This window comes from Corapipo altera, unplaced genomic scaffold (genome assembly GCF_003945725.1).
Source record: "Corapipo altera isolate COAL_440 unplaced genomic scaffold, ASM394572v1 24b, whole genome shotgun sequence".
NCBI lineage: Eukaryota > Metazoa > Chordata > Aves > Passeriformes > Pipridae > Corapipo > Corapipo altera.
The window spans coordinates 11,789,160-11,803,466 of NW_020884888.1; the positions used below are offsets into that span (position 1 = coordinate 11,789,160).

At 35.1% G+C, this 14,307-nt stretch overlaps 1 protein-coding gene across 1 annotated transcript in view; it reads right to left on the reverse strand.

The window, feature by feature from the left end:
• ABCA13 (ATP binding cassette subfamily A member 13) overlaps positions 1 to 14,307 on the reverse strand; it is a 172,296-nt gene that overhangs the window by 102,344 nt on the left and 55,645 nt on the right. Inside the window, exons 23-30 of the mRNA XM_027643860.1 lie at positions 12,668 to 12,844; positions 10,297 to 10,597; positions 9,337 to 9,451; positions 7,761 to 8,090; positions 5,189 to 5,258; positions 4,016 to 4,150; positions 2,554 to 2,691; positions 186 to 372 (exon numbers count right to left, since the gene is read on the reverse strand). Coding sequence (XP_027499661.1) covers positions 186 to 372; positions 2,554 to 2,691; positions 4,016 to 4,150; positions 5,189 to 5,258; positions 7,761 to 8,090; positions 9,337 to 9,451; positions 10,297 to 10,597; positions 12,668 to 12,844 — 1,453 coding nt within the window. The remainder of the gene's footprint in view (positions 1 to 185; positions 373 to 2,553; positions 2,692 to 4,015; positions 4,151 to 5,188; positions 5,259 to 7,760; positions 8,091 to 9,336; positions 9,452 to 10,296; positions 10,598 to 12,667; positions 12,845 to 14,307) is intronic.

The following is a 14,307-nucleotide window of genomic DNA, read 5'->3' on the forward strand; positions in this document are numbered from 1 at the left end:
GTTCTCTACTCATTACATTGCCTGTGTCATAGATACACAGCCTTCATTTTCCATGTGCTTTGGGGAGTCTGTCAAGTATTTATTTGGGGTGGGGGAAAGGCATAACAAAGAATTCACAACATTTTGAAGTGAAAAAGTATAGCAGAGATCAGAGGGAAGAGTAATACATTAAATGTCAGACTTACATAACTGTTGTCTTGCCAGCTCCATTAGGTCCCAAGAGCGCTGTTATCTGCCCTCTGTGGAAAGTGAGGCTGAGATCTTTAACAGCCACCTTCTGGCCATCCATGTGCTCTTTGGTGAGAGACAGCAGCACAACACCAATGGTGGCTCCTTCAGTGCAAGGGCCTTTCCAATTTTGAGGTGCTGGTTCTGTGTGGGAAAGGGCAGCAAAACAAGCAGGGTTGCTGAATCTAAACATATGTGTATGTGTACAAAGGGAATAACAAATTAATTTAATCCCTGTTGCCATTTACCAAAGCCTGGAACAGATGTTCAGATGGTCTGAACTGACACAAGCTCCACTAGAATCAAAGATACAAGGCCAGTTAACATTTGCTAAGAATTTGGCCTATTTGTAGTTATGCCAAGTTATGTCTTCATAAGGTCATAAAACAGTGGCTATATTTTATTTCTAGTAGAAAAAACTACTTATAATAACATTATTTGAATAATTGTTTTATGCTCCTAAGTATGAGAAAATTCTAACATAAAAAATTATATAATTTTTTCATCGATAGGTTTGTTTAAGTTGTGAATGAAAAAGCTGTTTTGCTCTTTTCACAATCAATTTTAAGCTTCTGGCAAAAGTTCTTTCTAAACTTGAGGTCACCTTCAAGAAAGGCACTACCAGCTATTGTGACATTTCTGAGGTCTTCCTACCCACTAACCTCTCCCAGTTACCTTCTCTGTCTTTTGGTCTGCAGACTAAAACCATCAATAAACATTCTCTATGCCCTTTCCACTGTTTCCTAAATTTGCATCCTGGATCTTAACAAAAAAACATTGAAGTGCAGAGTGAGCCTCAGACGATGTATCTTAAGTAAGACTCAGAGGAAGAGTTTCAAGTTACTTGCAACCACTAAACTGATCACCTTAGGACTTCTCTGAAGAAGAGTTCCAAGCAGATACTCAGCACCCAGGTCTCTGCCAGCCCTGCTCTAGTTGTAATTCCAACTGGTAGGACTTACATGCCAGCCTTTCCCTGACACACCTCTGATTTCCTAAGTGCTCTCCACTCCCATGGAACCATCTGGGTTGTATGGAACAAGTGCAGAAATCACCAGGGAGCGAGTTCCAAGAAAATTCTCCATGAATGCATTTACCCAATATTTGGTACAGTGACACCCAATTCTTATGGAAGACAGCAAGCTCCTTTGCTGCATGGCAGTTTTAGCATTCACACAAAGGGGATTTGCTATCAGCTACATGACATGGATCAGTCAAACAGAGGAGAAGCAATACACCAAGTGTAGGCAATGTGGTGAAATCAGAGGGAAATACTGGAAATCTTTGTTTCAGGTAAGGACCAAAGGCTATCACCTCAACAAAATGGAGTTGTTCCAAATTGCAGAAATTCCAACAAAATTCATACAAATAGTTTTCCCACAAGTGTTTAAATGAACCTCAAGACATTCTGAAGTCTGCCCTTCTCCAGGAGATACCAGTATGTAAAACTGCTGAGTTGTTGAGCTTCTTCACCTGTGCTACAGACAAATGGATCATTTCCAAGCTATTTTAACTTTCAAAAAAGCACAACCCACAACGTTATTCTAAGGTGCAAGATGGAATATAGGTGAGAGTGACTTATTCCTTCATTCCAAAAATCTAAATTAAATGTCCTCACAGAGAACTGAGAGGTAGAGAAGGAAAAAAAAAAACCACAATAAAACAAACAAACAAAAAACCAAAACAAACAAAACCCCCACAAACAAACAAAAAAACCCCCACAAACAAACAAAAAAACCTGCCTAAATTAATTGTAAGCAAGTAAACACACAGAAGAGAAGTGAAAGTATCTGGAAGTAGATAAAAATTAGTTATAACAGTTGCTTTTCAAACAAAAGGCTAAGAAGCAGAGACAGAAAGAACAGTGATTTCAGAAGAGAAAAATAAGAAATAGAAGGGAAAAAATGAACAAATTATTTTTTTCACTGAAATAAGAAGCCAATTTTAAAAAAAGTTAATAAAGCCCAACACTCTTCAGATTCAGTAAGAGTACAAAAGGCTTCACTGAACTCCAAAAGATCCTAACCAAGCAGAGAGGCAATACACTGGGACACAATGAACCAAAGAGATACTTATTTTACAACTTTAAAGAGTTTTCTTAAATATTTTTATATTTATAGTTTTCACTGAATGAATCAAGCATTACAGGTGACAGCACACTAACTATAAGTTAGTACATAACATTCATAGTATATACTATATAATGAAAGAGAGTGACAAGATCAAAACACATAATATAAGGCCAAGCAATGATAAAAGCAGATTGATCACAATCAGCCCACCTTTCCAAAAAAACTCTATTATTAAAATTCTATTACTACAGACCTTTTTCTTGGAAGTTTTCATTGAAGAAAAATATATTAGAATTCAGGTAATGTCTCTTCCTCCTCTCTGCACCACACAGGTTCTTCCAGTAAGAAACAGTAAAGGGAAAGTACCATCGGTGTTTTGATCCAAATTTTCCTAGATTAGAATTATGATACAAACTGTTGAAAAATTTATAGTAATTTTGTATCTGTTTATAGACTCCTAATGTCCTATCACTACTTACAAAGACCTGGTTAGACCTTTTAATTATCTCAAATCCTTGGCTGCACTCAACAAACTTTATAATAAAGTGCAGAAAAAGTAATTTGTTCATAACACCAGGTTCTGCCCTAGAATAATCAAACTTTGGTGATACTATGTTTTACTCTGTCTCCAAATCAGCTTCAAAATGTAACAGGATCATAGACTTAACAGTATGTAGGCACAACCTAACATAATCTAACCTACAGGAAAGAAAATGTACCAAATGGCTTGTCAAGGTAAAGAATCTTATTTTTTGTTATAATCCAATATTATTCTGAAATTACTATCCACACAATGTAAACAAACCAGCTACCATAAGAAACATTTATAGTGGTACACAAACAGAAAGGGCAAAAACATGCTTCTATACACAACCTAAACTTTGACATTGCCCAGTCTTTCCAGGCATCACTTAACCATCACACAATACGCACTCTGTATGTTTAGAGTTACATTTCATTGACACTGAAGGGCAGGTGTCAATTTAAGATAAAGTTTTTTTAAAATTCAGTTGTATATTCCACCCAGTCCTATCTTTCAAGGCAAAATTTATTTTTTTTTTTAAACAAAGTAACTGAAAGAAAAGGTAGCATATCCAAATCAGAGGAAAGGTAAATTTAAACAGCTAGTGAGGCATGAGGCTATGATTGAAAATACATTGACCAATTCAATAATATTCATAAAGGAAAAAAAATTAAAAAACCAAACCACCGCCTTCTGAAAATATACTTGAAAGTTAGTTTTCTTTATGCATTGGACTGTGGACTGACTGGGAGCAAGACACAGTTACCAGGCTGTCTGAAGCCTTTATGATCTGAAAACATGCTGTTATTCATGGATTTCTCTCTAAGTACTGAGTCAGAAAACTTGTAATTTTCACAGGAAGTTTTGCTATTAGACTGAGCTCTGTTACTGTGAATTTCCAATAAATTTCTAATTCTATCAGATATTAGTCATCCCTATGAGCAAATAAAAGATATTTCATGCCTTGCTACAAATTATATTCCATGTATCAGCACTACTCAATATTTGTGTATGTTGGAAAACTTTATTTCCCAGTCCCTAAAGGCAGTCAGACAGTTTGTCACATCAAAACTTTAACTCAGAAAAATATATACTTTTGTTTCAGTTGCATAAAACGAGGAAAACCTATTCTATCTGTTATATTAAATGACTTCTTCAAAAACACAAAATAAGAACAAGTCCAAGATCTTACCAGGAATAATATTGCTGAAATACCAGCCACCTATAGAATACAAAATAGAGTCAAAGAACATCATCCAGCACATCCATCCAAAGGTCATGTGTCCTCCTTGTGCCATTGACTGGTGCACATTATTCCACTGAATTCCTGGGAGTAATAATAACAATTTTTTAAAGGTCAAAGCTAAATCAGTACAGCATTAAAGATCACAAATACATCAACGTCACACACTTCTGGGTATTTAAGCACTAGTACAAAACAAATCATAGTTAATAACAGAAATCCTAATGAATAGAAATGAATTGCTATGCCTCTACATGCCTCTGTTTAGAACAGCAGGTGACACTGCCGTTGGGAAAATGCAGGGAAGTTGTTCTAGAAAGGGCTGTTTATTTGGCAAAAGAAAAAAAAATACAACACTGACAAAATGGGGCACTGACAAATGAATCAGGCTTTAAGCCATTCTGCTGATATAAAGAAAAGGATTACACAAAGTTTAATGTAATTTCTATAATGCTAAATCTGAAAATTTAGATCTGTGAATTCTAACTCAGAAGCATTTGTGTGCATCAACTGCATTCAGAGATAACCATGAGCAAACTCACTGAATAATTGCATCATAAATTTATTATATTGCATAAGACATGAAAGGAAGAAAGAAGGTGCAAAATACTAGTACTGTAGAAAGCTACCATATTGCTAAATGGGAAACAAAAGTAACCAAACTGTAGATTTATTAAAAGCATTGTATTTTTTTACTGAAAATGCTACCTTTTTTTTATGGTAAAGTTGGTCATGATATTACTTCTACATTTCTTTTTCTATGATTGTTAAAAAAAGTAGTTTTTCCCAAAACACATTTTGCCATTCCTTCAGTAAAGATGAGTCATTTTGATGAAGTGTCTGGTTACAATTTTAAGTAATGTTTTCTGAAACTATGTCTTCCACTCTTACCAACTTTTGTACCACTATGATACTTTTTCAATACCTAGTAGTTTGGCACATCCACTGTCATCAATACTGATCTTGCCATATTAGTAAAAAAAAAAGGATTACATCCATTTACATACCTGGACTTGATTTATCCTATTAACTCATTAGAGATTTTTTTCAAAACAAAGTGAAAAACATTTCCAATGTTAGTTTTTGAAATAATTACAATGCTTCCTCTTCTGGAGAGCTTACCTATTTCTTGGCTCTCAAAGTGTGTAATGAAAAATATTCCTTGCCCAAAGGCAGTTGTAGAAAGAAGACACTACAATACCAGAGGAGAAAGAGGATGTGAACATCAAATAAAAATATGTTATCAACAAGTTCCATGAAATAAAATAAATTGTGATAATGAAAGTAAGCATAAAATAAACAGACTTTTTTTTTCTTTTCACTTTGGCTAATGATAGCTATTTCTTTTTATGTTTTAACAATACTCCTCCACAAACTTCAGTAGTATTTGCACTGACCTAGTTATTAATATTGAGAAGTGTTATTTAATTTTATAACAGGACATAGACTATCATAAATCTACCACGTCCTGAAAACTTATGATGTAAAAGTATGCAAAGGAATTTACTTTTTGTGATAAGAACAGTGGTCCTACTCAATTTTGCAAGAACAGAACTCAAGAAAAGACAAAAGCAGAAAGAACATGCACATTAGGTACTATATGCTGAGACAGCATTTTTGTGCAAGGAAATAACATTTGAATTTCAAGAAGAAACACAGTTGTGCTGGATCACGAAAGTACAGAATGGAAAATAGCAAGTTAGTAATGTAGTATAGCAAGAAAGTGTGACGGAACCCATCCTGACAGCTCTCTAAAGAAAGAAGTATGATATAGGCTGTTCCTTAGAAAAAAAAAAATCAAAATCATTGCTGGTATGGTTTATGTATTTGTACAGAGAATTTCATGCTAATTCCCATCACCTGAGTTCCTGTCTCTTACGTTGCCAGGGTTTCACCATATGATGGACCCTCTCTTCTGTTAACAATTACTGCTTTTTTCACATGCTGCTGTCTCTGATTTTCAGCAAAGGCAAGTGTCAGAGACTGAAATGGTTAATGGCTTAAACGTTGTAAAATCACCAAAACGCTTTTGGCCACTGTAGTAAACTGAAAAGAAGCAGCTGTTCACCCAGCAAAGCCTGCCCCTCCCTGAACATGCCCACTGTGAAAGGACCTTCAGGTTAGATAAGTGGATGCCGTGGTCCAACTATCCCAGGTGCAGAAGGGCATGCACACCTGAAGCTACAACCTGGATTTCCTGCAAATCCTGCAAAGTGGGATAATCCTTCTTATCATGCCAATGTCCTCCCTTATATGATGACTCTACTGTGAAGAACCCTCTGGGGAGCATCAAAGGCTTGAAGACTCATGACATGTCCTGTGACATTATCCACTGAAAAACTCCCTGCCTCAGGGGAGGTGCAAAAAGTTCCCACCTTCCCACAAGGAGTTCCTGAGTTTGAAGTGTATAATCTTTGAGTTTTGGGGGGGGACTTCCCCCAGTCCCAACAGATCAAGACCATAACTTAGACAGAACTATAACCACCACTTCAACCAACAGACATGGAAGCCGCAACTACGAAGTTTCACTGCTGGATCCAGTGGGTGGTGACTATATATATATCTTAGGACTCTTATCCTTTCTTTCCTTTTCTCTTCCTTATACATTTCCTTAAGTGTTATTTTTATGCTTTAATATTACTATGCTTCTTAAGTGTTATTTTTATACTTTAAAATTGCTATGCTTTAATATTGCTATATTGCTATAGATAAAAACACGCAAAATTTATAAAAAATTGTTCTAAAATAAACCCTACATATATTTATTTATAAACACTGATTATTCAATGTTGTTTGACTCTGATCCACCCCAAGGGATTTATTAACAAGAACGAGGGTTACCCTCTCCTTCCACGGCCGGTCGTAACAGCAGGATATCTGAAACATTGTTTTGAAATAATTGATTTTAAGGTGTGTAAGTTCTCTGATGCACACAAAAAAAGCAACAGAAAACAAAAAATCCACTTTGCCTATTTATTCCTGAATTCTGCAGTCTTACATTCATGTTTACTTGTATGCAAAGAACCTGTATATTTTATCTGACTGCTTGACACTGAAAAAGTGAGCTTTTTTTTAATAATGTATGAATTATTCCACTAGCTTAATTTGATACATGAGTTATTCTGAAAGACTAAAGCCATAATGTGTGAAATATGGTTTGCAATGTATGATGATGATATTTGATGTCACATTCAGGGATATAGTATGTTAAGACAGTACAAACACATGAAACAGCCTATGGCATACACAAAACCGGAAAAGACCCTGAAGAACCTACACCAAAGAATCATATACCTCAAACTGATCTAATCTCCAATTTTACTCAACAGAGAATCAATCACTAGTTTTCCTCCAAACAAATAATGACTTTCAGAAGTGGCATGTCATCAGCTGATCTAACATTACAAATATTTTGAGGTCAAAATATTTAGAGAACTCATGGGTATGAGGAATGCAACTTCCTGATACTTTCTGTAGGTTTACAAAATTCCCCTGACAATTTATTTTTGGTTCCTTTCTACATTCTAAATATTTTCTCAATTGGATAGTTATTAATGTGATTTATTTCTAGTGAACACAAAAGCAAACAGAAACCTAGGAAAAAATAAGTGAATTGTAATCTAAAGTTTCTAAACTACAGAAATCCACAGCAAGGTTGGAGGAGAAAAATTAGAAAAGGAAAACAAATATTTACCATTATAATCTTGCTGATGAAACTCAACTGGTTCTGCAAGACCAACAAAACTATGTAGGGTAAAAAACTGATCATATAGACAAGGCTGGCACACAGAGCTGCTGTATCGGCACTGCTAAAAAACACTCCCAAAAAATAGCTTAGCATAATAACTGTGACTCCAAATTCCAGGAGAAAAAGGAAGATGAGGAAGCCATTGCTATAAGCAAAGATACCACTTGCTTTTAAAATGATGGCCAGAGCACAGCTGCTTATTGTGAGTACAATGACATTCTCAAGAAACCAAGCAAAGAAATGAATGGCTGGATGTACACCCATTGTCTTCATATACTGCAAGACAACACAGCAAAGAGAGTTACAGTTAGGAAACAAATTTTCTTTTTTTTTTTATTTTTTAAACAAAATATTACCACCAAGACACTAGCACCCCCCCAAAGGAAGTCATCTTCTCCTGAAATTACTTGTTTCTTTTCCCTTTTCCTGTGCTATCTCCAGGATCAAACACGGTATTGAGCGGGGCATTCTCTGGGATTACATACAAAACATACAAGGGATTATAATGCTCAGCACAACTCTCTTTTGCAAAGGGTTGCAGGACCAGATGTCAGATTACTGGCTCCTCCAGTGAGTTTGCCATTTTATGCACTAAAAATTCAGAGGATATGCACAGCATTGTATAAACAAATGGGGGGTTTTGCAGCCTCTTGCTCTACTAAAAGTATCATACAGATATGTCTGTAAATCTTTACATATTGACATAATAAGGATATCTGGCAAATAATAATTTAGTATCACCCATCTTTTTTCAAAAAATGCTTTTGTATACAATCTAATACAACCTCTGAAACATTTTTCCTAAGGGGATCAAAATTAACTTTATGATATGATATGAAAGTAATTTAATATTTTGAAGCATTAAAAAAGTCTATCTTACAATACAAAGAGTAGAGAAATTAGATAACTCTCCTGCAATTCCCCAAATTAAAATACTTACTCAAGCAGTGATTCTGCTGATCACTGAGACCAGCATGATTCTTAAATTCTATGTAAAATTACGTTTTATATCGAAAATGTACCACAAAACCCCCTGTCCTTCCGTATGGTTAGCACCTGTAAAGACTAGCTGTTGATATAAGCAAATAATTTTCTCTTTTCTTATGTGTTGTCTTTCCTAATATTTCTGATAATTACGCAATGCATGACAAATTTTTAAATTGGTTAAGTTAGTGTTATCATTAAAGACCATAGAGCAAAACATAAAAAAGAATCCAAAAAAACCCCACATTCTATTCACAAGGACCTTTTCCAAATAACAATTTCCGGCTTCAACTTTTATGGTTCTTTTGCTTTTTGGTTTTTTGTCTCGGGGATAATATTTGCATGCTGGTGCTCAAACAATGCTGTGAATCTGAGTTAGAAGCTCGAATTAGAACCTACTGCCCAGAGGAAACAAATGAAAACAAATGAAAACAAACCATCTGAGTACAGCATTATGAGTATTTGAAAGGTCTTCATAACTTTTGCATTTCAGTGCACCATAATAAACTTTCTTTTCCGAGATTAATCTGCCTCTTACCTCTTCAAGATGAATTTCTCTTTCATAAACCAACTTGCGAACCATACCAGCAACTGAAACCATCCATGTTAACATCATCATAAGTGGGAAGAAAAACCCTATATTGTTCAAGAATCTATGAGAAAACATAGATGAAGAGTTGTCAGCCCCCAAAGGTAAAATATTTTCTAGCGGAATTTTACAAGGTTTATATTGGGACTATTCTCAATGTATGCACACAATAAGATCTGACACGAACTCTAAGACTTATTCCTGTTCTGGTTAGAACTACTTATTTTTTATGTAATGGGCTAAATATACTTATTGGTACTACATTATTATATTAGCATTTCCAACAATACAACCATATAATTACTCTTTAGGATTCCATTTGAAGTCCGACAGAATTCAGATTTGTGTCTATGCCAAAGTAACATATTTGGACAGTAAGAAATAACATGACTCAGTCAACTCATACTCCACTTTAATAGATTTATTACCACTGACTAATTTTAAAATCTAATACTCAGGATGTTTTCACGCTTTTGCAAACAACAACCCTACACTTTTTCTTTTCCTTCATCAACTTCACACTGTATTTCAACACACACCAGGGACCAATTTACAGTTTGTGTACAGGACAACTAAGGATAGAAAAGGGATCTCTTAGAAAACTCTAAGTTAGTTGCACAGTATATTGACACAGCCTCTGTCCAGCAGACTACTCCACAGTATACCTGGAAACAGCTTGGGAGGTGTCATTTGCCAGGCAGATGTTAGATAACATGTTATGTTAAACACAGCTGTTGGACAATATTTGTTATGCTGTAATGTTGGAGTAGTATTGGATATACTGGTTCAACCCTGTGCCAAGATATACATTCACCCACTAAAAAGTGGGAACCTAGTAGGTTCTGAAGTTCTTCAGCACTGGTCTAATAAGGATAATGCATTGAATTAAAAAGACGACAGTTTACTTACAGATCACTGGTATGACAAGGGTAAGGCATGGCTTGCACCTGAATGGCTGTCTCTGAGGTATCTATCCCAGTCTGTGCTGAAATAATTGCCCTTTCAATCATGTCTTGAAGAGGAATAAAGACATGGTTGTATTTAAACCCATCAGCTGGCAACTTCTGCGGATGGGATTTCCATGTTGGATTTTTAATCAAATCTGTTCTCATGCTATAGAGAACACTGGTTCTGATTTTATATGAAATGTGTCTTGGAAGGCCATTGCTAGAATCTTGCCTCTTGTTCTTCGGTGTATCGAAGATGATACCTAGCACAGGAAGAAAGGAAGTTTCATAACCAAGCTTATATGATCTATGCTATTTCTATAGCTAACTCATGGTTAATTACCATACAATATGGGATACATTCACCTGTCAGGGCAGGTCTCTAAACTTTCTTGACATCCAATACAATAACGGTAGTTTTCAGAGACACATTTTTTGCGTTCATAATTTTGAAATGTAAAAAATTATTCACATGATACACAAGTTTGAAACAATCATTTTTATCTGAGAAAATTTATTCTGAGATTTTCCTTTTTAAACTGCAATTTGTCTTTGCATCCAGACTTAACTCTTTTCTGGGAGTTGTTCTCAATTCCGTAGTGAAAGTAGCAGCCATAAAATTTATCCATCAAAAGATAACAACCTCTGGAATGGGTGAAAAATTAAACAGTACCAACTCACTAAAATTTACCCTGATATTAATTTTCAACTCAATTACAAAACTTCTACTTTAGCGTAGCAGAATTTTTATATTTATTTTCTCTAGCTCTGTATAAAGAAAAAAAAAAGCAGATGAAAGCTTAATATGAGATGTAAAGATGAAGCCACATACATGGAAATGGTTGTATTTTCTTTCTGGATGACCCAGACTTTTTAGGACTTTTTGACGAATGTGAAATGTTGCCCTTTTTTTCCTTAGGAAAGGGGAAAGGTGTCTTACCTACCATCTGATTTTCTGAAAGAGACTAAGATATAAAATAGTCTGCTGCAAAGCTTATTTCTTTCAACTGGTCAATCTCATTTTCCCATTTATGCAAACAGTTGATTTCCTAAGACATTCCATGAGGCTCTGAAGGCTCTGAAGACTACAAACAGAGCAAGGAAAATTCCACTCTATTTTAATATCTTGCTTTGGAAAGGAATGTATGCCTACGTCTGAGCATGTGACATTGACATGTTGGACACATTAGGTTCCTTAAAACGCCATTTTCTCTCTCTAATAGTTTGAAGTGACTATAAGGCCAGAGTAAAAAAAAAAACAAACAACCTCTCAAGAAACGTCTTGGCTTATGTTACCATATGACCTTTCCCCAGGTAAGTGGAAGAAAAAAATTGATCTAGAACTTGACAATTCAATTTTCTGAGTGCCAAGATTTATCTGTCCGTTTCATCCCTTGAAGGGACAAACAATTTTGCTCATATAAAGTACTCTTTAGCAATTCTCCTTATCTCATGGTATGGCCTGTTAGTCTCATATTGATGGAGTGTAGCCACTGACATTCTGTAAATGGGGGGTACTGTGCAGGTTACAGAACAAGCATAGGATTCCAGATTGAGTAGTTTCAGCCTCTACAACTTCTTTCTTATGCCTTCTGTTGTATACTTAGAGGAGTCCAAGCAGACAATAAAAACCAAAACAACAGTGGGAAAATGTTGTGGCACACTTCATATAGACTTAAATGGGTCTCGTTTTTGGAAAGGCTACATGCAACTTACAGCATTTTCTGAGATGAGAAAGTGTATGTATTAAGAAAAACACACTTGCCTTTTAAACTCTTTTGTACAATTAGAGTGATTCTCTAAGCATAAAACACAGGGAAAGGATACAGAGTGTAATCCCAAGGAAAACAAAAAATATACCCATTTCTTAAGAATTTATTAACTCTGAATAAACAAGAGAATTTCTCTGAGATGTTGGTTTAAGAATAAACCTTAACAAAACCCATTTCTTTCCTCCTTTTTGCAAAGTCAAGAATATAATAATTAAATTTTGAAAGGATGTAAACTAAATTAACTAGATGATCTTGTCATAATAAGTAGTCAGTTTCCTCAGTGTTCTACATTTTTCAGCTTTTTCTACTTTAAACATTTACAACCATTCTTTCAAATATTTTGTTATAAATAACAGGCTACAAATATTCATTTGGTTATTCTACAGTTAAAACAATATGGTTTTTCTTTACAGCATATATTGCTTTATTTTGCCTGTATTATATGTGTTTTAATACACATTTTGAAAATGCATAAGCTTAACCTATGTTATCAACAAACATAGACAACAACTACAAACTCTGAACTATTCTGTCAATATGCCTTTTACATAACAGACTTACTAGCCAAAAGATTATTTTGCTGCATGAGTTCATGAGCCTTCTCCTGCAATTTTTCCACAGAGTCAAAAGGCTGGAAACGGTCCAGTAACACACAGGAAGAGATATTTACTACAAGCTGTGACAACAGGTCAATCTGTTTACTTGCTGAGCTGTTAAGCATCTTGTTCATCATGGTTTCTAAAATGAGGAAACAAATTGGACTTCTTAGTTTTAATGATTGGAACAGAAGGTGTGTCGTCACTTGCACATGCTGTAAGAGTAAATACCCTTTGTTTTAAAAAGCATAGGAATTTTAGTGTGATCTTGTGGAAGTGCCATTCATGTTTCAGTGGCTTTTACAAGCCTGAGCTACATTTTCCTTCAATTTCAAAGGAACAAAAATGTAACACACTAGAGCAAAGTTTTAGAAAGACATCATGTCTTTGAAGCTGTAGGACTTCTAACATTTTCTTGTCTCCATAACTCCTCCCACAAATATAAAGGGCATTGCTGTACTTCAAACATCACAGTAGAGACTAATCTGTCGTTTAATAATGTATTGGTCAATTCGTTTCTACCTGACACTGTGAATATTTCAAGAACTTTAAATATAGAGCATAAGTATTTTGACTGGAGCCTCACATTTAAAAACATCTGAAAAAAAGCCTACAACCCCTGTATTTTTACTTTGATTTTATCTATGGATCCAGGATGAATGTATACCTCCAGCAAAGCCTCATTTCCAAAAAAACTGAAGCTTTGGAGAAATTCAAGTCTTCGTCCATTGGTATAGAATGTAGGGATAGTGCTATATCCTTATGTTTGAGAAAATAAATAGAAGGGTAGCAGGATCTCGAAACAACCTTAACTCATCTTGATTTAACGAAAACATTTGAATTTCTCAGGGAAAAAATAATGTTATAAAACACCCAACACAGTTTTCCGTCTTAAAATTTTCAAGGTTCACTTGAGGATATAGGCTTTAAAAAGGATAGGTGATGACATCATTTGATAACAGTGGTGACAGACAAATTCTGAAGCATAGATATTATTTAGCATCAGCACAGGAAATATTACAATAAGAGGGCAGATAAGTAAAAAAATGTATGAAGCAATCTGAAGAAGAGACATGATTAACAGTGAGAAAGGATAAGGAGCACACAGAGAAAAAGTAGAGGAACTGACAGTCTAGAATTCATAAGATAGGTAAACAATGACAGGGTGAATTCATAGGTTGAGAGAAACCAGTACCAAATATAGATCCTATATGTCTTATTTATGACTATCCTTGAGGAGGACAATAAAGGAAACACTTTTGATGTTACTTTTTTATGGCATTAGAAAGAACAGAATATTCCTATCATTAAGCCCTAGTGGTAGGGTTAAGCTTTCATATACATCTTTATATATGTTTATGTTATTGTATATAGCCCTATATATATTCTCCCCTATAAAGATAAGCTAAGAGTATTTGGGTTCAGCCTGGAGAAGAGAAGGCTCCAGGGAGACCTTATAGAAGCCTTCTAGACCTTATTGTGGCCTTCCAGTACCTGAAAGGGGCCTACAGAAATACTGGAAAGACACTTTTTAAAATGGTACAGGACAAGAAGGAATGGCTTTAAAGTGAAAGAGGATAGGTTTAGATGGGATATTAGGAGGAA